The 19,427-nt window shown below is 44.8% G+C and overlaps 2 protein-coding genes across 2 annotated transcripts; both read right to left on the bottom strand.

Moving 5' to 3' along the window:
• Positions 1-1,327: 1,327 nt before the first annotated feature.
• On the bottom strand, positions 1,328-3,006 carry ARMCX5 (armadillo repeat containing X-linked 5; the record flags this gene model as incomplete). The annotated part of the gene is given in 5 exon segments (XM_004391411.2): positions 1,328-1,820; positions 1,822-2,156; positions 2,158-2,626; positions 2,628-2,757; positions 2,760-3,006. Coding segments are annotated over 5 exon segments (1,674 nt in total), but the record flags the coding sequence as incomplete, so codon positions are not given.
• A 7,031-nt stretch (positions 3,007-10,037) lies between these two features.
• LOC101342657 (nuclear RNA export factor 2-like) lies at positions 10,038-19,049 on the bottom strand. The gene is made up of 15 exons (XM_023725647.1): positions 19,023-19,049; positions 17,890-17,972; positions 17,675-17,779; positions 17,479-17,542; positions 17,281-17,350; positions 17,035-17,123; positions 16,857-16,919; positions 14,716-14,771; positions 14,107-14,165; positions 13,882-13,997; positions 13,741-13,783; positions 12,474-12,546; positions 11,585-11,776; positions 10,224-10,284; positions 10,038-10,082 (listed from the first exon to the last, which is right to left on the bottom strand). The coding sequence occupies exons 1-15, from the start codon at positions 19,047-19,049 to the stop codon at positions 10,038-10,040; spliced, it is 1,146 nt and encodes a 381-aa protein (XP_023581415.1).
• Positions 19,050-19,427: the final 378 nt, after the last annotated feature.

Below are 19,427 nucleotides of genomic sequence, written 5' to 3'. Positions count from 1 at the left end.
CAGGGAGAAGGAAAGGCAGAGGTGTCCCCTAGTTCCCAGCCTATACTCTGCTGTTCCATATCACAAACCCCCAGCCAGAACATAGCTTTTGATTAGTATGAACAGGAGGAGCTGAAGTAGTAGAGACAACATGGCTTCAAATCTGCTAACTGTGCAAATAAATACCTAGATTAGTGGGGTTAGGGGAATTAATTTCTTCCTAACGACACTTTTCTAAAGTACTTTGCTATCGTTTGGCTGTGTGATAGAGCTGAGATCTGACAAAAGGGATTAGCACAAAGGGCTGCCACCAAGTATAGGTGCAAATCACCAAGTCCAAAGCATTGGCTAGCAAACAAATGCAAGGATGAGAGTAAATAGTCCCCAAAGTGGGTCAAGTGAGACTATCCCTGAAGCAGTTTCTGTAGGTGGTATGAAGAAAGACCCTCCTCTGAGGCCTAGGACTGCAGGGGGAGGAAGCCTCAAATGAAGCAACAAACCTGGTGCCCTTTGATGGGGAGGAGGCTGTTGAAGACATAGTGAGGCTGAGTCCCTTTAGAACCACACTTCCTAGCCAGCTGCCCAGGGCATTGCTGAATGAGGGTGAGAACCAGGAATCCCCATGGGGATTCAAAAGCTTCAAGGTATTCAGATAAGTCATCCTATATGAAAGTCCCAGCACAAGTTCTGGGACCCAGACTGGAATGAAAGCATGTGTTCCCTTCCTGCTGAGTCTGTATCCGTACCCCCTTCCCCAGAGCTGCCCAGATCAGGGCTCATTCTTCACTTGGGAGCCCTGTCAGCTGGGACTTGCAGTCAGCTGGTAGCATGGTCCTGTCTTCTTGCGTACAAAGTGATTCTACTCCTTGAACATGTTGAAACGAAAGCATCTGTCAACATGGAGTTTTGTTTGTAATCCTGTACAGACACACACAGACAGAACTATTCATCATCTTTGTGTTGTTTGTGCCTTTTTCCTCTGACTAGACTCTCAACTAAAAAACTAGGACAATATTTTCACCAGTTTTAGCACACAACTTTATTAACAACATATAAATGAAGTCTCAAATGAATACACTTTTGTCAATATAAAGCACAGATGTATATCTTACTCAGGACAAATAGATTCACTATCAGATTATGCTACAAAACGACTAAAAATATCTCAATTTACATAGCACAATAAAATCAGGTGTTCATGCTGTCAGGATCATTTGGTATCCATAAAACTGACCCTGTCAATCAACGCAGATAACATAAGTACTGAATTTATAATTTTAACGTGCGTTGGTTTCACATTGCCAACACCAGAAAAACTGTTCAAGGGTTTGTGAGAACATATGGCTCTTCAGAGTTTGAGTATTAGTCGTATAATTTTACCTCTCACCTCAGGATCATTGTGCTCTGCTAAGTCTTGGAGTTTCTGACCAAACTCTTTTGCTTCCTGAAATATGGAAATAAGTTCACATTTAGTGAACTGTTCCTTGGTAAACAGCTTCACCCTCTTTTTGAATTGGTAATTTATATTCTCAAATACTTCAATGACAGTAAGAATATTGGGCTTTGACTCATTCTTGTTAAAGGGTGCAACCAATGATGACAGTACTTCGGCACTGATCAGTTCTCTTGTATTGGCTTGATTTTTAGCCAAGTACGAAAACACTTTTAAAACAAAAAACTTGGTTTTAACACTTCCTTTGTTCAACAAGGTAAGGAAATCTGGAATGTAATTGATGACCATATGGTGATCCTCAAATTTTACACTCAGGTGCCCTAATAATTTTAGTCCAGACAGTTGCACAGGGGAGTTCAAGGGATAGGAGAGTATGTCCTTACAAACTTATGTATGCCTCTCCCCTTTTTGATTCTTCAGAAGACTCAGAGCTGTCATCTATCATATTTAGAGCTCTAGGGTGTTCTTTAACATTGGGATTATTGATCAAGTTTTCAACCATAACAGTAATACCTACATCATGAATTATATCTTGAGTAAATGGATAAGCAGGACTGATGCCCATTGCCATTGTAGCTATTTCATGAATGAAAGGATCCTTAGTTAACTTAAGTAGAGCAACAAGTTTATCAAACTCTTTAGGCTCTAAACTAAAGCCACATGGTTTGCAGTGGCAGGCTGTTGGATTGGGCCCATACTTTTCCCTATACCTAATCTGTTTTTTTGGTCTCAGCAAAGGTCTGAAAGTAAGGCCCACCATAGGGTGGGATCTTGGTCAGAGGCCGAATCCCCAAAGGAGTTTCAATCAAGGCCTCAACTAGAGTCCAATTCCCTTCTGGAGGCAAGGAATGCTCTCCTCCCTCATTTGGGACTAGGACACTGTACCTGGCCTTTGACCATGCTGCTGCTTTTTGCTTTATAGTAAGTTCAGTTTTGCGTGTGGGCTTGGGCTTTTCTTCGATCTTTGGTGGGGGTTTATAAACTTGAGGAGGGGTCTCTTCTTCAGGCCAGAACCAGGACCCTACACTAGGTTCTTCTCCAGTCCAGAACCAGGAGCAGACATTTTCTTCATCCTCATCATTGGGCTTGATTCCAATATTAGCCTTGTTACCAGCCCTGGACTTGACGCTGGCCTCTTCCTTTATCTGGGGCCTGGACTCAATACTGACCTTATCATCAGCCATCACACATGACCTCATTGTCAGCACCAGTCTTGACTTCAGACTGGGTCATGGCACTGACGCTGGACCCAGGCACGGCTTCTGACTTGATTTTGGACACTACTCTGGGTTCTGCCACCATTTTTGCATTAGTCTCAGCCATGACTTTTTTTTCCTGCTCACCTCCCTTGTCACAGCCAAAGCCTCAGTGTGGGTCATGGTTTGTGTCTTGGCCACTGTTCCATCCCTAGACTTGGCCTGAGTCACTGAGCCTGTTTTGGGTTTTGCCCTAGCCACTGCCTTGGCCTGGGTCTTTGCCTTGGCTCTGGCTTTGGAGGGGCCCTTGATTCCAGCTTCCAGGCCAGCCCCAGCCCATACTCTACCTCTTGCCCTGGCCCTGGAACCAGTCGTGGTTCAAGTTAAAGACAAGGCCAAGTTATGTAACCCCACCCCAGTCTTAGCTTTGACTGAAGGTCTACCCCAAGTTGGTGTTTTCATACAAAGTCCAGTAGTTATTCAGCCCCCTTTCCAACCATAGGCTCTGCTAATGATATAGACAATGTTCAGAGGAAGATCACTCAGGGTAGGGAAGGATGGCTGTGTGCCTGGGTGCAGCACTGTGGAGGGTGGTGGTCTTCAGCCACTTCAAGGCCACCAGATCAGCCACTGAAGGTGGACCTAGGGTTTGAGGAAGGAAATGGGGCTTTGAGTCTCTTCCAATTTTGTCTCTCCACACAGATTAGCACAGAGAGACAAGAGAGTATGGAGATTCAGTTCTAGGTAGGAGAGGTAGATGATTAGCAAACTTTCTCTCACCTCTCATTTCACTGTCTCCCTATGCTTCCAGGTGCTACCAAACTCCTTTCTGGGCACCAGACAGGAATAGGGAGGGTGGGAAGACTGGATGGGAATGAGAGAGACTGAGGAATCCCTAGATTGGATCTTGACCCCTGCTGGACCCAATCAGATCTCTACTACCCCATTCTACAGATATATCCAGGCAGTCCCCACATTCATACCCACCTGTACTGATCTGGAGCAATTTTTCTCCTCCTTTACTTGTTTCCAGTGGTGACAAGCCCTACAACAGACCTACAGGGAGATCTATGGACAAAAAAAAGGAGGAAATGGTAGACAGATTTTGTCTTCCCAGATACAGTTTGTCTGGTGTTTCCCTTCTTCTGGCCTCCTTCTCCCATTGCCCTGCTTCAGGGATGTTCTTCCTCCTCCCTATTGCCCATCATTTCCACTTCAGGGACAGCCCTGGCACTTCCCTAGCTCAAAACTGGGCTAGGGTGAAGCCTGAGAGCAAGCAAAGCAAGTAATGAGTGGGAAAGGCAGGTCTTAGCATTCTGTACCCCAAAGTGTACCAAAATTTCACATCTAAATCAGCAGGGATCCAGACAGGGGTTATTGGAAAGCTGGTAAAATGGAAGAGATGGAATTGTCTAGTCTTAATCACCTCCTGTTCCTCTACACCCATACCAACCTTAACAGATACAGGGCAATTTTCTCCTCTTCATTATTTCCTAGCTTCAAGTTGGGTTGCCATTTATAAACCTTCACAACAACTCAGAGTTCCAAAGACCTAGGGACAGACCTGCCCACAGAGATACACAAACACAGAGGTACACAATCGGAGACACAGGATAGACTGGAGACTGGCACCTAGGACACAGATTGTTTCCAGATAGAGGTACCTATCGCATTTTCTACCTCTTTTTCTCCCCCACGACCCCAAATCTCCAAGCCCCGCAGCTCCATTCTTAAAGTCTGACGATTCCTCTGCAGACACAAACTCAAACATCCCTTTCTCTGCAAGGTAGTGGTGGTGTTAATAGGGATGAAATGCCCAGGCAAGCCATGGAGGTCGGCAGGGAAAGCAACGGAAAGTATTATTCCCAGATTTCATCTAGGTTCCTGTTTCCTTCCCCTCACCCAAAGTGTATCATTTTCTGCAGCATAATAGAGGTAAGGGAGGATATATTTGGAAAGCTGGAGATCTGGAGGTTCCTCTAGACCCCTACCTGCTCTAGTCTCATCCCTTTACCACCTCCACCCCTCAAGAGGTCCCCAAGCACTTCCCATCCTACAGAAACCAAGACAATTTTCTTCTCCCCACCCGTTGTGGTCTGCTGCTCCCTATAGATCTTTACAGAAATATGAAGTACGACAGACTTAAGAACAGACCTACAGATACAAACGCATGCATACACACTCGAAGACCAACTGAAAAGACAGTGGGAGCGATTTAGCTGTAAAAGGTCAGACAAGTAGCCACGACATGAGACACTTTTTGAGTACAGGCACTTGATTATTAAAAATTTACAACCTCGTTTTACAGCCTCTCCCTTCCAGGGCTTCCCAGACAACTGTCCTCACCAATACCGGCAAACCCTTCTCCTCCTATAGTCCACCATCCCCCCACTAGAAGTCGCTATTACATACACCCCTTTCCTTCCCAAACATGGTCAAAGGTGGGGTGAGTGTCTGGAAATCAAGCTAGCAAGAAGCGTATCAGTTTTAATTTCTCGTCGTGTGCCACTCAGTTATCCCCATCGCTCTCCTCCCTCTCATCTGCCGCCCCTCATGACCAAATCACGTTTCTCGCGTTCATTTCCGATACCCACATCCACACCCCGCGATGCTCGCTTTCTTACTGACCTGCTCTTCTTGGATCAGAGGTAGTTTTCTCGTTTCCTTGCCTCAAGGAGTGCCATGCCCTACAGAAAGAGGGACGGGCAATCAGGCACAAAGACATGAGACAATGGCGGGCGACCGTGTTTGGGGGATGGCCCAGCACCTGGGACAGAAGGCGAGATACCTACTTCATCAGATTAAGCGCCGTAATTAGTAAATAATTGTCACTTTTTGGTGTTCCCTTCTTCCCGCTCTTCAGGTACCCGCAGGCAGTCACTAATTAACATCTACCTTTTCCTCAGCCGACTTGTCACGTCTCCAATACCAAAATCGGCAGCTGAGCTGCTGGAGTGTAATTTAAGGTTATCTAGACTTAAAGAGGCGGAATGATATCTAGCTTTGCATAGCTACACCTCTCCCTGTGTCGGAGAGCTCTGTTCCGCCTACCTGGCTGTTTCTGGTACTGGAACGGGCAGGAGCAAGATCTGGATGTAGGAAAAGAAGCGTCGAAACTGAGAGAAGCGGACTGATGCAAAAGTGTCTCGGTATTGATGCTCCCTTCTAGGAGCTCCCTCCACGAAGCCTACCATTTTTTGTACAGGAGTTCCAGGCGGTGACGTCAATAAATCAGCTCTGGCCTGACAGAGCGGACGGATACCAAAGTCTGCTATGTTCATGTATTCATTTCTTCAGAGCCCAAAGCCCACCGAGATGGGCAGGTTGGCAAGGGGACAGAAGTAGGAAGGTTGAGGAAGATGCTCAAGACTTAGCATCCTGTCCATAAGAAGCCCCTCCAGTTCACATCCTGAAAGTAGATTCTAGCTGCTTTCTTTGACTCCTTTTCTCTCACCCCTACACCCTGCCTAATAAATGGATAGTCTCTTTTTCCTTGATTATATGAAATTGTTCATTTTCCCTGCCAGGCAGTGAGGGGGAGAAAGAGAGTGTCCGTTAAACAGACTGTAAATTCCATGAAGGCAAGACTCCTTTTTCAGTCTGAAAACTATAAAAAAATGTTGAATAAAGTTAAAGAAGCCCTAAATAAATGGAAAGACATCCTGTGTTAATGGATTGGAAGACTTCATATTGTTAAGATGTTAATACTACCCAAAGTGATCCACAGATTCAATGCAATCTCTATCAAAACTCCAGCAACCTTCTTTGCAGAAATGGAAAAGCCAATCCTCATATTCATAAGGAATTGCAAGGGGACCCGAATAGCCAAAACAATCTTGAAAGAAAACAAACAAACAACAACAAAAGACTAAGAAAGTGGAGGATTTACATTTCCCCTTTTAAAACTTACCACAAAGCTACAGTAACCAAAATAGTGTGTACTAGCATAGGGATAGACATAAAGATCTGTGGAATAGAATTGAGAGTCAGTAAACCCTTACGTCTATGCCCAGTTGATTTTCAAGAAGGTTGCCTCGAATATTCAATGGAGAAAGACTAGTCTTTTTAACAAATGGTGTTGGGACAACTGGTTATCCACATGAAAAAGAATGACCATGGGTCCCTACCTCACATGATATAAAAGTAACTCAAAATGAATCAAAGACCTAAATATAAGAGCTAAAACTATAAATTTCTTAGAAGAAAACAGGGGTAAATCTTCAGGACCTTGGATTCAGCAATGGTTTCTTAGATATTACACAAAAGCATTAGCTAAATAAGGAAAAACAGATAAATTAGACTTCATCAAAATTAAAAACTTTTTTGCATTAAGGGGCATTATCAAGAAAGTGAAAAGACAACCTACAGAATGGGAGAAAATATTTGGAAACCCTATATCAGATAAAGGTTTAATATGCAGAATATATAAGGAACTTTTAAAACTCAACAAAAAGACTAATAATTAAAAATGGGCACAAGACTTGAATAGACATTTCTCCAAAGAAGATAAACAAATGGCTAACAAGCTCATGAAAAGATGCTCAACAGTCCCTTTAGGAAGGCAAATTAAAACCACAATGAGATACAACTTCACATTGACTAGGATACTTTGGACATGTTATCAGGAGGGGTCTGTCCCTGCAGAAGGACATTATGCTTGATACAGTAGAGGTTAGCAAAAAAGAGGAAGACCCTCAACAAGATGGATTGACACAGTGGCTGCAACAATGGACTCAAGCGTAACAAAGATTGTGATAATGGCGCAGGACCAGACAATGTTTCCTTCTGTTGTACATAGGGTTGCTATGAATAGGAACCAACTAGACGGCACCTGACAACAACCACAAAGGATGGCTATAATTTAAAAAAAGAAAGAAAATATAAAGTGTGATCATGAATATAGAAAAATTGTAACCCTCATACATGACTTTTGGGAATGTAAAATGGTGCAGCTACTGTGGAAAACAGTTAGGAGGTTCCTCAAAAAGTTAAACATGGAATTACCATATTTCTAAGCAATTTCACTTCTATGTATTTACCCATAAGAAATGAAAAACATACTCAAACAAATACTTATACATGAATATTCATATCAGCACTACTCACAATAGCCAAAGGGTGGAAACAATCAATATGCTTATCAACAGATGAATGTATAAGCAAGTTGTGGTATACGTACAACAGAATATTAATCGGCCATAAAAAGGAGTTAAGTACCAATACATGTTACAATGTGGATGAACCTCAAATACATTCTTCTAAGTGAAAGAATCCAGAAATACAAGGTAATTTATTGTATGATTTCATTCATATGAAATATCCTGAACAGGTAGAGACATAAAGCAGATTGGGTGCCAGGGCCTGAGGGGAGGGGTAAATGGGGAATAACTGCTAAACAGGTCAGGTTTTACTTTGGGGTAACGAAAATATTTTGTAACTAGATAGAGGTGGTTGTTGCACAACATTGTGAATGTACTGTATGCCATTGACGTGTTCACGTTAAACTGGTTAATTTTATGTTATGTGAATGTCACCTCAATAAAAAAATAGCTATCACACAGATTCTACAAAAACTTAAAGGATAATAAGTGATTATCTTAAATAACTTCGTGCCAATAAATTGGAACACTAAAATGAAATGGATACTTAAAAAATCGTCTATATGAAACCAAACGGTCAACAATTACTTTAAAACAAAAATCAGAATGTATGTAAGGGGGCAGGGAAACTACATTATTGGAAGCAGAACAACACGGAAATAATTAGAATGTTCACTCATTGTGAAGAATGTAACCAATGTCACTGAACAATTTAAATAGAAATTGTTGAATGGGAACCTAAACTGCTGTGTAAACCTTCACCCAAAACACAATGAAGTATTATTTTAAAAAATGAAATGAATGTAAAACTGTATCTACATTATGATTCCATTTATATACCAATGTATGGGCATATACATTTATGTGTGTATATATCATTAGATTGTCCTAAATGATGCCAAGAAATAGATATGCCAATTTAGATGCTCAGAAACAAAGTATGAGAGTACCCATTGCCCAGCAGTTTCAGAAATAATTTTGGAAAACATACAGTTTGTCTCAACAATTACACTCCCAAGAACTTGACAAATGGAACAATATGCACACAGACATGTATGAGGAAGAAGACTGCAGGAATAGCATTTAGCCTGGAGGATGGAACCAAAGGGAATTGAGGAAACTGGCAGGAGAGTGGTTGACTGGGAGGCTGTGATGTCTGTGCTGGTCAAGGCTGGCGAAGCCCAATCATGTACAGACAGGGAGCAGAGGGATCAGGGGATGGGTTCCATGGTCCTTGCCCACAAGGGAACCTCGTGAGCTCAGAGCACAAGAATTGTGCTCAGTGAGATAGCCTCTATTTTTCCCAGTGTGGCCGAGAGGTGCACACTGTGGTTTCTGTCCTCTTGGTGAGAAGACTGAGGCTTAGAGAGGTACAAGTGTCCTGTTCAACATTTGCCTGCAATGCTGGATAGCTAATTGCCAGTTGTTGAGATAAGTCCTACAGAACTGATGTGAGATCCTGTGCTATTACTGTTTGTTTGGAAGTGAAAATAAATGGTTGAACCCCCTAAAGAATGAGAACATGGAGCACCCAGTGTCAGCTCTCTGAGGAACGCACTGGGCAGACGGTTGACTCTCCCTCACTCTGCAGGTGCTCAAGTGAGACACCTGGAACAGTACACCTTCACAAACGGGAAGGGTCCAGTAAGGTGGAGGGGAAGACAGGTGGAAAGATGGTGAGAGGTGTGAAAACACCGATTTCCCATTCACATGTGTGCAAATCAGGAGTGTGGACGATATGATCTTTGAAAAAATTCAAATGAGTAAGAACCAAAAGTAAAACGTGAGTCCCCACTTTTCTTCCTTCCACTGCACTCACTAGCCAGTGGGTGTCCCTTGCAAAGCCCCTGTTGTTCCAGGTAACATACGCACTCCAGGTAAAACATCTGATTGAGTTACACTGTCTTCAAAGGCCAATCCACAGAACCAACGTGTGTCCTCTCACTGACAACCTACCTATGGCAGCAAGCCTGATGAGTCTGCTAGAGACTGCCAGGACTGAACAGGGAGGCAGGGCCTTTGAGTCCTGGCCACAGTGGCTCAAGGCTGGAGCAGGAGAAGAGCAATCCAGTACACACAACATACAACGTGATACACCACTCTTTATTATGAAAATAAACAAGGATAATGAGCGGAGGAAATACACAGAGCAACTGGCCCTTTAGGTGGTTCAGGGGCAGGCATACAAGTTACCTTCAACTTCTTGGTCAGCCTGGCCTCCATCCCCAGTCGTGGGTGTGGCCTCAGGCTGGAGAGAAGAGAAACAAAGATGGTATGGATGAAGACAAAGACCACATCCAATGGATCCTTTTAGGGACTTTGTTTGAAGGCCTCTTCTGGTATCCTGCCCTCAGCCTTGTGGAAGAGAAGGGAAGGAGATGGGACTTCAAAAGAGCCAGGGGCCCTGAGTTTCATCCCCAGGCCACCTTGCCTCCACCTTCTTGGCCTTCCTGAAGGCCCAGAAACATGCATCATTTACCCACTCAGTTCCTAGACCTTAAACATAGTGAAGACCTGTCCAGCTCTGGTGTAGTTCTGCTCACTGTCCTCAAGGCACCTGGGGTGGGAGAAGAATATGTGATCTCCATTAACACCACAGTGCAGACACCCTGCCTACACAATGCCACCACTAAATCTACGCTATTTTTTGACTGAGACACATGTACCAGAATGAGAACTGTGTGTAATGATGAAGACCTTGTGAAAAATGGTCTTTGATCCATTTTGAGTTGATTTTTGTATATGGTGTGAGATAGGAGTCCAAATTCATTCTTTTGCCGGTGGATATCCAAGTGCCCCAGCACGATTTGTTTAATTTTTCTGGCATCCTGGTAAAAAATCAATTGACTATAAATGTGAGGATTTATTTATGGGCTCTCAATTCTCCACCCAGTTGCTCCTTGGAAATCCTATGAGGCAGTTCTACTCTGTCCTATTGGGTCACTATGAGTCGGATTCGACTCGACGGCAATCGGGTCAATGGGATCCATATACTAGTACCACACAGTCTTGATTTACTGTAGCTTTGTAGTAAGTTTTGAAATGGAGAAATGTGAGTTATCCAACTTTGTTCTTCTTTTTCAGGTTTGTTTTGGCTATTCTGGGTCTATTGCATTTCCATATGAATTTTAGGTTCAGCTTGTCAACTTTTGCAAAGAAGCCAGCTAGAATTTTGATAAGGATTGCGTTGCATCTGTATATTAATTTGGGGAGTATTTCCATCTCAATAATATTAACTATTTCAATCTATGAACATTGAGCATGGGATGTCTTTCCATTTATTAAGGTCTTTAATTAATTTCCATTGAAAACCCTATGGAGTACAGTTCTATTCTGAAACACATGGGGTTGCCATGAGTCAGAATTGACTCGATGGCAACTGGTTTGGTTTTTGAATTCATTGCAACAGTATTTTGCAGATTTCAGACTCTAAGTATTGCACTTCTTTTGTTAAATTTGTTCCTAAGTATTTTATTCTGTTTGATGCTATTGTAAATGGAATTGTTTTCTTAATTTAATTTTCAGATTGTTCATTACTAGTCTATAGAAATATAATTGATTTTTATAGATTGATCCTGTATCTTGAAATTTTGCTCAAATGGTTTACCAATATAATAGGTTTTTTAGTGGTTTTCTTAGGATCTCATATAAAAAGACCATGTCATCTAAGCATTAGACTATTTAAAAAATTATTTACATATATCAGCATAAAATTAATACACATTTTTCATGAGCCCAACTTATTTTGGAAAGGAAAATTCTAAATAGTAATTTTTACAAATTTCTTGTGCATTCTCATTATTTACTTCCCAGCACCTCCCAGCTTACCCCCATCCTCAGGCACTCCCAGCACTCACTTCTGACACCACTCGAGGTTCATCCCAGACTGGGTGGAGAAAGCCTGCACCATTTCCTGCTGCTTTGGGACAGGGTGGGCACAGAGCTCCAGGAAGGTGCAGGCAACTGGGTTGGAGGAGACACTCTGGGTCTCTTTTGGGCGGGCGTTCCTCACAATTACCTCGTCATTCACCTCATTTATGATGCATAGGCTGGAGGAAAATAGCCCCTCAGGCAACCAGACAGGTGGACAACCCCACCTCTAACAACTACCCAGTCCCTACTGCCACTTGGAAACCCTGGTGGTGTAGTGGTTAAGAGCTACGGCTGCTAACTAAAAGGTCAGCAGTTTGAATCCACCAGGTGCTGCTTGGAAACTATGGGACAATTCTACTCTGTCCTACAGGATCGTTTTGACGGCAACAGGTTTTTTGGACTAAAATTCAGCAACCACTTTCTTTCCATCCCCTACTGTGCCTACCTTTCAGATTCCTTGGCTGGTATCCTTTCCCCTCCCACAGAACCTGCCTTTGGTGAGATACCTGCTAGCGGCACTAGATTTGTAGCTTTACTCCCAATGCAGAGAGACTTTCACACTTGCCTTTACCCTTAAACAGCCCAAGGAGGTGGATACTCTAATCCCCCTTTTCAGAGGACATTGAGTCACAGAGAGGTCGTGTAACTTGACCAAGGTCACACAGCTGGTGAATGCTGGGGTCAGGGTGAGAACCCGCTATTCCAACGTCAGAGCCTACACTATTAACCACTGGGCTAGACTGCTCCTGGGATCTACCTTTTGGCATTCTGCAATATTGGGGAAACCCTGAGGAATGCACCGTCACCTTCCCACACCACTGGCCCCAGGCTGGGATGGGTGTCACCACATGGCACCCACAACAGGGCACTTACCTGGAGTTGCTGGCAGGAGTAATGATGAAGATCCGGGTGAAGGCACGAACATGAGCCTGACACATTCCTTCCACTTCAAGGACAACAAACAATACCCCTCAGAGTTGCCCATGCTTTACACGCTCACCAGCAGCATTCCCCACTCAGGGTCTGACTGTCCCATGGCACTCTGAAGGGATCCAGACAGGGACAACTGCCCACTGGGAGTCAGGAGGGGGTGTCAGCAATGGGGAGGGCAACAACAGGAAAAATCACCTCCCAATGATAGGGCCCCTACTCTTTGTCAGCCCCTGTGACAAACTCTTTACAAGTTCATCTGACTCATTTTTCACAGCCGCCCAAGAGACAGGTATTACAAATGAGGAGACTGAGAGGTAAGCAAGTGTCCAAGCTGCCAAAGTGAGGGACTGGGATGAGAGGCATCGAACTCCACAGCCTGCATCCCTAACACCCTGGCTGTGCTGGGGCAGACAGGTATGGATGTAGGTCAGACCAGGGTGGGTTGGGGGAAAAGTGGGGGAGGGAGAATAGAGAAGAAATAGGAAGGGATGGGAAGGGAAGAGAAAGAGTAGGGAGGAAACCCCGGGACTATGGCCCTTAGACACCCTAACTTGGAAATGAAGCCACTCCCAGAGATAACCTTTCACCCAAATAATAGACATGCCTATAAAATAAACCAGCCGCTCCAAGGGATAAAGATGTGGCAGTCTGCTTCTGTAAAAGATTTACAGCCTTGGAAGCCCTATGGGGCAGTTCTGCTCTGTCCTATAGGGTCACTATGAGTCAGAATCGACTTGATGGCAGTGGGTTTTTGTTTTTTATAAAATCAACATTAACACCCATGAGGAAAGTGCTCCTTAGAACAATCATCTATATGAAATTGAAAGGATAACATCTCCCCAAAAGCAAAGATGAGAAGGCAGGAAGGGACAGGAAAACTGGAGGAATGGAAACAGGGAACTCAGGGGGTGGTAATAGGGAGTGCTGATACATTGTAAGGATTGCAACCAATGTCACAGGACAATTTGTATATAAATTATTGATTGGGAAACTAATTTGCTCTGCAAACCTTCACCTAAAGCATAATAAAATGTTTAAAAAAAAAGAGAGAGAGAGAGAGAGAAGGAGAGAGAACGTAGGAAAGGAAGTGAAGCTAGGGCAAGGCAAGGGAAAATAAGGAACCTGGGAAGCCTGGAGAGTTCTGAGAGGGAGCCCACTGGGGTAGGGAGAGTGTGGGACATGGGGAAGGGACTCTACAGACACTCACCTTCCTTAAATAACTCATTGAGAGAAAAGCAGAGCATCTTCTTCTGAAAGGGTAAAACAACTCAGGCTCTCCAGATCCTCCTAACACCTCCAACCCACCTCCGCTCTGTGGGCCTGCGTCAGGGAGGAAGCAGGTGCTCACTGTCTGGACACACATGTCCACCACAAAGGAGCTGATGTCATGCTGGGTTTTGGACAACACACTGAGGAACTCAACAACGTCATGTTTAGTGTGTTTCAGCAACTGAACCCGCAGGACTGCGGGGGGAAGAAAAGAGAAGGTCAGGGGCTGCCTCAGTCACCTGGCCCCTATGATTGACCCTTTCACATCTCCTGTCCCACCCAGTCCCCCCCCACACACTCTTACCAGGATCCTTGAACTTCTTCATATTCCTGCTACCCTTGGAGTACTCACCCAAGCTGATTCTAGGAGAAAAAAAGGAACAGGAACTGGTCGGGACAGAGTGGGCATTGCCAGGAGCTTGCCCTAGTGACACAGTGGTTAAAGTGCTCAGCTGCTAACTGAAAGATTGGCGGTTGAAACTCACCAGCTGCTCCACTAGAGAAAGATGTGGCAGCCTGCTTCCATAAAGATTACGGCTTTGAAAACCCTATGGGGCAGTTCTAGTCTGTCCTATAGGATTGGTATGAGTGGGAATCAACTCAACAGCAATGAGTTTTGGGCCTGTCTGCTGGAGAGTCACAGGGTCCAGGGCTGTCCATAGGGTCTGTGATACTCATGGGGCTGGGTCCTTGAGGTTGAAGGGAATGGTCAGAGAGAAGCAGGCCTCGTCATGGTATGCATCAAGGAGACCCTGTCAGACTCCATAGTCAAGGATCAAGTAATAGTTGTGTGGTAGCAAAGGGGACAGGCTATTTCTGAGGCCTGGACCCACCCACCGCCTCAGCAGACCTATTCTTGGGCCTATTTGGTCTATTCCAGCCCTTCTTGAATCTGGGTCCCAGGGGTGCTTACTGAAGCAGGAATTGCAAGGCCAGACTCTTCAGGGTCTCGGATCCATTACAGCTTTCCTGGAATTAAAAGACAACTTGGGACTATGTGGCTGACAAAGCCTCCATTGCAGCATACTAAATCTTGCTTGATATCTCCAACTCACCTTGCAGGAATTTATTATCTCAAGGGCTTCAATTTCAACAGAAATAGGTGAAGGTAACTCCTAGCCATCCTGGAGAAGAGAAGTCAACAATGGAGACCAGAGAGGTGGCACTGGATCAGCAATGAGATGAATAGACCCAGAGGGGACTGAAGGTCAGATGTCAGGTGTGAAATGGCCCTGAAAATTCTATTAGCCAGAATAAAATCAGTGTCTTCACAATGGGGTCCTAGAAGCCTCTACTACTGTATGCAATGTGTGTCTGTATGTATGTGGGTGTGTGTTTATGGGCATTTTTCAAGGGAGAGTAGCCATGCCTTTTTTAGGAGTCCATATTCCCTTTAAAAAGGGTAAGAGTCCAATGCAAAAGTGTAAGCTAGGCAAGACACAAAAGACTTGAGGGCAAGTGTGCAGGTCATCAATGTTAGTGAGAGGAGACAATTATGGAGGTAGGCACTTACCAAGCATAACCACTTGAGGAAACAATCCCGCATGGCACTGTCCAAAATCAAAAATATGAGGAAGTGATTAACAGTTCCATGATAGGCTGCCTGCTTTGTGCTGATACCATGAACAGAGCCCAGCATGTCTTGCCCATCCAGCAGCCCTCAGAGCTACCACCCTCACCCTGAGTTCAGGGGTCTTGGGTCCACTTTTCCTGCAGAGCACTGGGCATCTCCCATATGGACTGTCTTAAAGGCATAGCCTCTCTACCTCTCTCCCCACATCCCTCTCCCCCTCTCCTTCTCCTGGGAAGCTCCCACGGGATGGCCCAGGTCCACTTCTCTGGTGACACAGAGGCAGCATGTGAAGCCCAGGTTCCAGGGATTCCTTCCCCTCCCTGCCTCACCTACTACTTCCCTCCAAGTCCCCAGGGAAGGCTCCAGAGGGAGGAGGGAAAGGGGTGGGGCCCAGGGCTCTGCTCCCTCACCAGGTGCCCAGTGCTCTCCCAGGCCTGGCCATGGACAAGACCAGGACATCCCCAGGGATGGCTCTGGATGCTGGGGAGGGAGATAAGTGAGGCAGGCTCAGGAGGCAGGGAGGGGATGAGGGCAGAAAGGGAGTGCAGGTAGGGAGGGGAGACAGAGGGGAGTGGAGACTAAAGAGAAAGAGAAAGCCAAGGAAAGGCAAGGCTAAGAAGTTTATTGTGGGTGGTGGGGATTAGGGAGAAAGGAGGGAAGAAAGGGGAAATGGCTCCCCTGCTGCTGCCCTGTCTTTCATCAGCCCCTGGCTGGCATGAGGTCCTTTCATTTTGTCCAACTCCCAGGCTGACTTCAGCTGAGAAAAATGGGGAGGAAACCAGGGAGAAGAGTCCCAGGGAAAGAAAGACATTTGAGCCCCTGCAGCCCCAGCCCTCATCCTCACCCACAGGCACCTTCCTGCCTCTTGTCATCACCCTGATGAGCATTGTTACTGTCATGGATTGAATTGTGTCCCCCCAAAATATCTGTCAACTTGGCTAGGTCATGATTCCCAGTATTGTATGATTGTCTACCATTTTGTCATCTGAAGTGATTTCCCTATATGTTGTAAATCCTATCATTATGATGTAATGAGATGGATTAGTGCTAGTTATATTGATGAGATCTGCAAGATTAGACAGTGTCTTAAGCCAATCTCTTTTGAGATATAACAGAGAGAGGCGAGCAGAGAGACATGGGGACCTCATGCCACCAAGAAAGCAGTGCGAGGAGCAGAGCGTGTCCTTCGGACCTGAGGTTCCTGCGCTAAAATGCTCCCAGACAAAGGGAAGACTGATGCATCACAAGGACCTTCCTCCAGAGCCGATAGAGACAGAAAGCTTTTCCCTGGAGCTGGCGCCCTGAATTCAGACTTCTAGCCTACTGGACTGTGAGAGAATACACTTTGTTAAAGCCATCCACTTGTGATATTTCTGTTATAGCCTCACTAGATGACTAAGACAGGGGCCTTCTATATAATGTCAGTATAGGGTTGGTATGAGTCGAAATCAACTCTATGACAGTGGATTTTTTTTTTTTTGTATAATGTTAGACAGGCCACCCAGCTGGTACAATTTGTTGCTGTACAAGTTCAAGGACAACAGCTTTTGGGAAGAAGAGTTAGAGTAACAGTTACTGTATAGGGCACCGGAGACAAATCTTTCATCTCATCCTTTCCATCCCTCTACATAAATACCAGCACTGGGCATATGGCCTCACCTCAGGGAAACTCTCTTCTATAATCTTCAGTGAGGCAACCATGTGGTTGCTTTGATTCAGGATCATGTGACTATCATGGTCTATCAAGTCTTCAGGAAGCCGAGAAGAAGGAGTCAGAATGCTGAGACAGACCAGCTGGACCAGCACCAGCACCAATTCCTCCCCAAGTTAGCATCCCTAAGTACCCCCCCCCCCGGCATACCCCTCTGCCCTAGCCTGCCCTAGAATTACTGTTGTCAGCCATACCTGGGTCAAAGCAGAAGGTCTGGATGTCAAGAGCTTGCTGGGAGACATCGCATTGTTTATTCACGGTCAACTGCAGAGACAGAGATGGAGGTAGTAGCTCTGAGGCAGTCGTGGTGGTGGTGGTGATGGGGAAACCGGGGTGGGGAAAAAGAGGTGGGTCTGGGTGTGGGCACACAGCATGCCTTGAGTCTGCATTACTTTTAGCTGCTCCACTTGTTCTGGCTTCAACTTATTCTGCACAGCGTAGGGTACAAAAGAAGGGCTAACAATGATGGATATCTGCAGGAAAGAGATGCAGGGTAAGTACCAGGAACTCTAATCCCAAAGAAGATGGTCTAGCCCCTGGTTTGTCTTCCTGCCTCCAGGCTAGGTACAGTTAATTCCCTCAGTAAACATCTTTTGATTCTCTTCATCACAAATCTTGTAGTTGACAGCCTTCAATGCAAAGGCAGTGCTAGCATCCTGGACAAAGAACTGGGCATGCTTTTCCACAGTGGAACTACAGGGAGCAGAGGCAACAGCAATAGTGTTGGAGGCTTAAAGGCCCCTGATGATCCAGGCCATCCCCTGTCCTGTGCCTTGTCATGTGGCTTGACCAGCCTGTATAACATAGACTGGGGTGAAGAGAACACTTCATTGCTCTGGATAGAATTCAGTAGCCAAGTCTTGTCATACCTTCTCCCATAAGGAACCTAAGTGTGAAAAGAAGGATGCAAGAAAGAGTGACAAGGTGGAATTAAGGCTGGAGAACAGACTCCACAAAGTGTTCTGTTCTGACCTTCTACTGAGCTTTAGAAGAATTCTAAAGAAAGGACCGTTGACATGATTTCTTATATTTGTGCCAAATATGGATTTCCTAAATCCCCTTTGTCTCCATTCAAAAGCTCTCCTCCAAATAATCAACTGAATATGGTTGACGTGATTTTCCTTTTATAAGGTTCTGGGAGCTCCTATCTGATGCAGACCCAGCCTGCCCCTCTGACAAGGACTCCAGAGACTTGATCCCTCCCCGCTCCCCACATATACACATTCAATGTGAGTCAAACCAAGCCATGCTGTGGGGAGTTGCTCCAACTCCTTTGGCTGTAATTTCCAACTTTGCTTTAGAAAACCTCCCCTGGACTCTCTGCAGTGAGCCTTTTCCCTTTTTGTTGCTTCTCTGAATCTGCCCTTACTTGTTCAAGGATGTTTACTTCTAGTAAAATAAACAAACAAATAGATAAATACGTAAATAAATAACAGATTGCAAGTTCCCCCTGTCCCCAGCAAAGTACATAGACTGAGACTATCACAACTCCCTCTGACTTGTCTCTCCAGCATATTATGTACATTTTTCCAGGACACTTACTGTGGTTTTGAACCAGTTCCCTGAGGTTTCATCCTACCAGTTCTCCATTTCTTTATCTGTAGGAATTTCATCTTTCCACACAGCACTGTGAATATGGTCTTCATCATGCCATCTCACTCTTCTATTATTGCCTTGGTTGGTTGCGGGGGTGCTGTGGAAAGTGAAGAGAAGGAATGTGTCCACAAATGTATAGAAATGTATACAAAGTCTTCTATACACCCTCGCCTAACCAATACCAGGGCTACAATCATGATTGCTCAACCATTATTCCACTTCTAGCATCCTTCAGCTTTCCAGTGGGAGAAGAAAAATAAAAACACAGAGAGGCTAAGAGTCGCATAGTCCCAGTGGCAGCTATATGCAGACCAGGCTGCCTGGTAACTTACTGTCTTACTTGGAGGTCCTCGTGAGCATTCCTCATTGCTGCGTTTCCATCATCCTCCTAGAGGTGGGAAGGCTGAAGCTCAGATCCACCATGTTCCTAATGAAGGTTCTTCTTGCCAAAATTCTCCTGGAAAGAACCTTTACTTTTCTCTTTTCTCTGTTTTTTTTTTTTTGTTGTTGTTAACAATTACTTTTATTGTTACAGTTTAAAGTGAAAGTTTGCAATTCAAGTTAGTCTCTCACACAAAAATTTATACATACATTGTTATGTGACCCTAATTGCTCTCCCTATACTGTGACAGCACACTCCTTGTGATGGTTAAGATTGTGTGTCAACTTGGCTGGGCCATGATTCTCAGTGTTTTAATGTAACCACTCCCATGATTGAATATACTGTGAGTAGCCAATCAGATGA

Source organism: Trichechus manatus, unplaced genomic scaffold (assembly GCF_000243295.1).
Source record: "Trichechus manatus latirostris isolate Lorelei unplaced genomic scaffold, TriManLat1.0 scaffold00341, whole genome shotgun sequence".
Taxonomy (NCBI): domain Eukaryota; kingdom Metazoa; phylum Chordata; class Mammalia; order Sirenia; family Trichechidae; genus Trichechus; species Trichechus manatus.
Note: the sequence above shows the minus strand (reverse complement) of the source record. Positions and strands in the feature narration are given on the sequence as shown.

Excerpts from the sequence above, each read along its gene's own strand:
- LOC101342657 (XM_023725647.1), bottom strand. The coding sequence starts at position 19,049 with ATGAGGAATGCTCACGAGGACCTCCAA. Across the intron at positions 17,780-17,889 it reads TTCTCTTCACCCCAGTCTAT|TTCCACTGTGGAAAAGCATG; the intron begins GTTATACAGGCT and ends TGCTCCCTGTAG. Across the intron at positions 14,772-16,856 it reads GTGGCCTGTCTAACATTATA|GAAAGCTGTAATGGATCCGA; the intron begins CAAAAAAAAAAA and ends TTTTAATTCCAG.